Source organism: Glycine soja, chromosome 5 (genome assembly GCF_004193775.1).
Source record: "Glycine soja cultivar W05 chromosome 5, ASM419377v2, whole genome shotgun sequence".
In the NCBI taxonomy this organism is placed as follows: Eukaryota; Viridiplantae; Streptophyta; class Magnoliopsida; order Fabales; family Fabaceae; genus Glycine; species Glycine soja.
In genome coordinates, this window is record NC_041006.1 from 33616280 (window position 1) to 33623836 (window position 7557).

General features: G+C 30.2%; 1 protein-coding gene across 1 annotated transcript; it reads left to right on the forward strand.

Moving 5' to 3' along the window:
• The first annotated feature begins 1294 nt into the window (after window positions 1-1294).
• LOC114412616 (protein LIGHT-DEPENDENT SHORT HYPOCOTYLS 4-like) lies at window positions 1295-2534 on the forward strand. Its single transcript, XM_028376578.1, has one exon. The coding sequence runs from the start codon at window positions 1518-1520 to the stop codon at window positions 2226-2228; it is 711 nt and encodes a 236-aa protein (XP_028232379.1). The 5' UTR covers window positions 1295-1517; the 3' UTR covers window positions 2229-2534.
• Window positions 2535-7557: the final 5023 nt, after the last annotated feature.

Here is a 7557-nt window from a genome sequence, read left to right on the forward strand (position 1 = left end):
TTAAAATACATTTTACGTTAATAAAAATAGCTTAATTTTTTTAAGGGGTTCACACTCAACACAAGAATACATCAATTTCACAGCAATTTCTCATTGGGACATCAACTAATTCATCAAACATATATAATTCAATGTAATAATTATAAGGATAAAATGAAAATTGCAAAAACACCCCAAAACTCATTCCAATTGATATCTCTAAAGATCCCTACACACGTTCTCACTAATCCTCAATCCTGAATAACTCATCCCTTACCTCGAAGCAGACTCACGAGTCTTCAGCCAGCGATAGCAGCATCTCTAGTGGTTCCTTGAGATTCCTCCAATTTTTTTTTAATTGTTCCGATAGTGTTCCCAAACGTCAGAGAGACAGAGAAGGGATTGAAGCCTTCGCTTGTACTGTCTTGGTGCGATTCCTTTTTCTCTCTGCATGACTATTATCTCGCAAATCCCAACGGTGAAGGTGTGAGGAACTGAACCACGAACCACATATCAAAATTTCAGGAAAATCCAACGGTTAACGAAACCGGGATCATAGTTTTACTGAGACCATTTTGGATTTCTGCGGGAAAGAAAAAGGTTACGATGCGAAAGGTATTTCTCTCAGCTCAAACATGATATCGAAATTCCCAATGGTGCGAATGCTTGAAATTGGGTTGCGAACGTGGTGCTCAAATTTCACGACGATCCAACGGTGAACGAGTCTGAGATCGTCGTTTTTCTGAGACAAGTTTAGTGAGCTGTGGGAAAAAGAAAGGGTTTTGAGTGGAGAAAAGAGAAAAATGAAAATGAGGGGAAGAGGAGACATCTGACTTAACATAGCTATTTATACCTATGATACTCAGGTTATTATTTGTTCTATATTTATTTATTTATTTACTAAAAAGCTTTTTAAATTTATTTACTAAAAATTGGGATGTTACACCTTCTCTAAGCTAGCTGGCTTTAGACAATCCTAACCAAATCTTTTTAAACATCCACCTGAACTGCATGCCCCAAGGCCACATATCCCAAATTAAACACAATACAAAAATTTTATATATAAAACCCTAAAAATTATTTATAAATACCCACCCTCCACTTCTATCTCATTTTTATTTTATTTTCTTCTTATCTTTCTTTTCTTATTAATCATATATCATTTTATCACATTTATTATTTTTTCTCTCCATTTTTTTTCATTCTTCTTACCTCTCCTATTACTACTCTAGTCCATCAGAAATTTAGGTAGATGTTTATCAGTTCTCTCTCTCTCTCTCTCTATATATATATATATATATATATTTTTCTTTCACCAAACATATATAACATATCTTGAGATAAACTCTATATATACATATATCTTTCACCAAACATAAAACACATCTTGTACTAAACACACACACATCCTACTCCCCAAACCCTAAATCAGAAGAAAAAGAGAAACTGCAACATCATAACATCACATTCGCATGTGCTTTTCCTAACCCTAAAATCTCCATACCGAGAAAAAGAAGAAAAACAAGAAGAACTTTAACATGTCAGCTGCCGTGGCCGCCGCCGCTGCCGCCGCCATGTCAGTGTACCAGCACAGCTCCTCCTCGAGACAAGAACAACACAGAGACCACGAATTGCCCTTAACACCACAACGAGTGTGTGTGTCTCCACCTCTGAGCCGGTACGAGTCACAAAAGCGGCGCGACTGGAACACCTTCGGACAATACCTGAAAAACCACCGACCACCTTTGACTCTCTCGCGCTGCAGCGGCGCGCACGTGCTGGAATTCCTCCGCTACCTCGACCAGTTCGGAAAAACCAAGGTTCACGCCGAAACCTGCGCGTACTTCGGAAACTCCCACCCTCCGGGTCCTTGCGCGTGTCCCCTGAGACAGGCGTGGGGCAGTCTCGACGCGCTCATCGGCCGGCTACGCGCAGCCTTCGAGGAGAACGGCGGCACGCCGGAGATGAACCCGTTCGGGACACGCGCAGTGAGGCTGTACCTCAGGGAAGTGAGGGACGCGCAGGCCAAGGCGAGAGGCATAGCTTATGAGAAGAAGAAACGGAGAAATAAGCCACAACATAGTGGACATGATCATCATGATGAGGTGATGGTGAATTATTCTTCAGGGTATGGTGGTGGCTTTGTTCCTCAGCAGCAAATGTTGTCTGATTCGAATGGAACGGCTTCTACATCTGATGGGGTTTCGTATTTCTCATCATCATCGTCCCAGTGTGGTGGGTTTAATTGATTGTGATCATTCGTGTGTTATGATGCATGGTGGAAAATTAACGATTAATGATACTATTATTATTATTATTATTATATTCTATTCTATGGTTAGTGATGTGGTAGGGTTCAAGGATGATGCACACCTAGTGTGGTCATTATCAGAAGCTTGTCAGGGGTAGTATCTAATTGATAGCGGAATTTCGTTTCTATGTAGAAAAGCATGGTGAAAAGTTGAAGGAATTCCTGCATTATAGAGCTTGCAAAGTGCAAAGTATTGTATAATTAATAAGTGTGAATTTGATTAATGACAATAGTATTTATAGTCTCGTTTACTCATTTAGAAATGCTATATATGCATCATCGATCCATCATCCTAATGTAATATTTTTTAGCAGCTTGACTTTAGTTTACTTTTTTTTAAAAAAAAATTTAGGGTTTGATCTTATTTACTTAAACAAATAAAATACTATGCAGAAAAGCATGAATATTTAATGTCTGCAAAATTATTTATTTAGACTAATTAAAAAGAAGGATTTCTGTTGGAGAGAATTTATATATGGCAAGGATCGATCACTTAATGTTTAATATTTAGAATATAAAATATTAGTGAGAAAATTTCTATAAAAGTAGTAAGTTAAGTTTTCAGCAAAAATTAATAATCAGTAAAACTGATAAAAACTCTACCATCCACACCTATATATAACATGGTTACCCAAAAAAAATGTTTTCCAACCACCAAGATAAAACTAATTCTTTTCTTTCTTAATTTGAAAGGAAATTCTTTCTAGAGTGTATAGATTATAAAAGAGAATTTTATTCCTTCCAATAGAGTTTCTTATTAAATCATATACACAATGAAAAGGATCAGAAATACAATGCTAAAGGGTGTTGACGGATATTTACATGCTATTGAGTGGTCATTAATTTGTTGATTAATTTTGTTCCAAGTGAATTATCAATAAATTACAGACATTTTTTTAGTTCTATAAGAAAAAATAAATCAAGTATTGAAAAATAAAAGTAATCATACACTAATAGTGCAAAACATTTTTAGACTATAATCTAGTCACAAATCAATATTGATTGCAATCTAAGTCGAGGTTTAAAATAGGGTCTAACCATTGGTAGTCTTTGAAAACATTATGCTTTAATATAATTTTGATACCACTTCATACCCATAATATATAATACACAAGCATTTCCAAACAAAAAAAAAATCATTGATATGCTTTTTAAGGTAATTATCATAAAAGTCAACAAATTTATCATACATAATACATTATGATTGGATGCCGATGTAAAAATATTTTACATTATTAATGCATAGTGAGTCTATTTTCTCCATATACTACTTTGAGTTTCAAATACAAGAAATCTCAAATATAAGTAAAATTTAGCTAACTTTATCTTATTTAATAAGATCATTTCTAAAATATCATTCATTTAATTGAGATTTTATTTTGAATGACTCTCTTTTATTTTTTATATCAAGATTGAAGTGTAGTTTAGAAAAGAAAAAAAAGTCTATGCTTTAAATGAAATAGACACTATTAAATGATTTTAACAAACTTTCTTAATAAGTGAAAATTAGTTTTTTTCTCTCTCTTATATTTGAAACTGAAGGAAGTATATAATATGTTTTTTTCTTGTTGATAAAAGACCTTCAAATTAAAAGGACAATGAATGTTTCTTAATGTATGAAAATTTTAAAAGCTAAATTACAATTTTGATTTTCCTATAATTTTAAATATGCAATTATGATTATCATATTTTTAAATCAAGACATTTAGTATTTCTATTTTTAAATATTCAATCATAAACTTTTACTCAAAGATAAGTTATAAATCATTAAGACACTTGCATTGTTTACTTAATCTTATAAATAATATTTTACATGTATCATTAGTTAAGAGTTATTAATTTTTCGAAATTATAAAATTTTATAAATTTTTAAAATATTTAATATATATGTTTTTAAAATTTTATTTTATATCATTTTATATATTTTAATTTTGAATAGTTTACATATTTTTATTTTAATCTTACCAATTTATAATTAAATTTCATAAATTATTTACACAAATTATTTTGTAAATTTTTTTTAAAATAAAAATTATTTTTACTCTAATTATATAAATCAATACAATTGCATCAATTAATATGTAAATTATACAAATTATGTAAATTTATTTTTATATGTAAATCGTTATTATTCTAATTATATAAATTAATAAGATTTTAATATTTAATTTTTTAAGGAAACTTACATGTTAATATTTTCATTTTAACTATAAAGAAATATTTGATAAATAAGTTTTTTTAATACCAATTATATAAATTAAGAAAATTATATAAATTGATATATAAATTATTTTATGTAATTTATATTTAAAATAATAAAAATTTTATTTTAATTATAAAAAATAATATATTTTAATTTTTAAGATTATTTAAATATTATTTTAAATTTATGTAATTTGTATAAATTACATAAAATAATCTATTTAATATTCTATGTAATTTTTCTTTAAAATTATAATAAAATGAGAACAAATTTTTATATATAATAATTTATTAATTTATATTAAATAAATTTTCATAATAAAAATAAATACATGTAAAATTAAACTATTCAATATATTTAAATATTAAATATTTTATTTTAATTCATAAATTTTATAATTTGAAAAAATTAATAACTCTTCACCTGTGATAATGTAAAATAATATTTATAAAACTAATATAAGAAAACAAGTATTTTAATAATTTATTATTATTTTTTAAATAAAAAATCGTGAGGACAACTCCTAACAAATCCCTTTTATTGATAAACTAAGCAAGTAAAAATCAAAATTATTTAAATAGGAGATTAAATATTTTGATTTAAAAATAAATAAACCAAAATCACGAATTTAAAATTATAAAGGAACAAAATTAAAATTATTTATGAAAAAGATTATTCACAAAAAAATGAGTCGAGTAACGACTAAGTTCGAGTTCAACGTCGGGGATCTTGCTATCTCAAGTAAATGAGAACACTTCTTGACAGAAAGACTTAAAATTGAAGAGAAATATTGAAAATGTCTCTTATTGTATTATATACATGTGCGGATAACATTTAATACAAACAAGTTCTTAGTTTGTGGTGCTGTTCATAATTGGTCCCATCTGGTTTTACTGTTTTTGTCGCTTTAGTTTATGGTATTTATGCATGCAGCAGATCCAAGTTGAATGACTTGCACTAATGAAACAAAAATCATATGTACCAATGTACGCACTAGCATAATATCGTTATTTTTCATTTATCCTAACTATTTTCCTTTTTATACCTCACTTCTAGTTACATTTCTTATAAATCGTGTCTTTCACTTCTCTTCTCATTAGTTCTTGTATACCAATCATTTTCCCCGATGAAAAGCTTCCACTCCTTCATGGAGAAGCCAGTAAGGCTCGTAAGGAAGGGGAAAAAAAACAGTGGTGCATGCTGCCATGATTTCGCATTCAACTTGTTTTACCGGATATGTATTAAATCTCGCGACTATTTGCGGCTTAATTCATTGATAACCAATCTAGATTAAGATCAGTCTTATGAAAATAGTTTTGCATGAACATGGTATTAATAATGGTGGGGCTTACCGACATGTTTACATCATGGTATTACTATTATTTTTTATATGCTCTGATAGCACATCTTGTGCCACAACTCCACATAAAGCTTGCGATAACTTTTTAATCACTCTTATATACACCATGTTATTAAATCGTTAGAGGTTTAATTGGATAATTAACATAGAAAAATATTTCTTTCTCAGTAAAAAAAATCTTAGTAATAAATTTATATTTTGCCCTAAACATACTTGACTAAAGATTAAAACACTTTGCTTGTAATTGTAAAATTAACATTTAATTTTCATAACTAGCAATTTCCTTTGATAAACAATAAGTAAGTATAGATATAACATCTTATACCTGTGACATTCATAGCCTTGAAATGGCGTTTTACCATTTCCTATAAAAAATACATGATGAAAGAAATTTAAAACGTATACGGAAAATTTTCAAACAATTTAATTAAATTCATATAGTAGTGCTCATGTTAAAAAAAAAAAATTAAGATGTCACAAGACTCGACGAAAGTTAATATTTATAAAAAGATAAGAACTCCAAGTCGATACAGTTCTTCAAACCTATGGTTAATATTCTTTCACCTCGTAAGTTCATTTTTGTAAGATACCTAAAAGATAATAGATAATGTACATCTAGATCTAGTGTGGGATTGCACAGTGGAATAAAGTTTGTTGTCCAAAGGAGAGGGAGTTTAGGTATTAAAAATCTATAAAAATTCAATGAAGCGGAACCGGAGGGCATTGGCTAAAATAATAGCTTATGGTGCAAGGTGTTGAAATCCAAATATGAGGAGTTAAACAGGTTGGGAGTAGGGGTATCTAACAAAGGGTCGGTGTGGTGGAAGGATATATGTAAGGAAGTTATGGGGAGGGGTCAATGATGAGGCTTGGGTTGGAAATAATATAAGTTGGAAACTTGAGAATCGACTAAAGGCTAGGTTTTGGCACGAAAATTAGGCAGGAGATAAAATCCTATATAAAAAATTCAGCAAAATGTTTAAGAATTCAGGTCAAAAGATGTGTTGTGTTGGAGAAATGGGTAGATGGGTGCAAGGGAGGTGGTAGTGTGAATTCGAATGGAGGAGGGACTAGTTTGAATGGGAAAAAAAATGCTGAAAGATTTCATGCAACTCATTACCCAAAGAATGCATTAATGAAAAGTGGGTATGGAAACATGACAACAGTGCAGTATAATATGTTAAATTTGCGTATGCATTTCTGCGACAAAGACATGATCATGATGACAAATCATTTTTTTCACTGCTTATGGATGATGAATATACCCTCTATTATTGCGACGTTCAGGTGGAAGGTGTTACTTGACAATATTCAAACTAAAGATAATTGAGAAAGAGAAACATTTTGTTCAAAATAGGGATTTACAATGCCTGTTCTGCCATATTGAAGAGGAAAATACTATACATCTCATGTTTTCTTGAAGGTTTTATCCATTGTTTGGAAACATTGTTGCGGGTGGCTAGGAGTCCAATCGGTGCAGCCCATGGAGCCTATGGTTCATTCTCTACAGCATACAGGTGGGCTTTATTGGAAACAAATTTAATTTAATATATAGCATGACGGTTTGTATAGTTTGCTGCTATATGGATTTTATTGTTGCATATTATTAGAGTTTGAGATACTTTTTTAAATACAATGTCCTAACTTCAATACAGAATTTTAAATTTTTCCAAGAATAATTTACTCGTACATTGATGCATCATA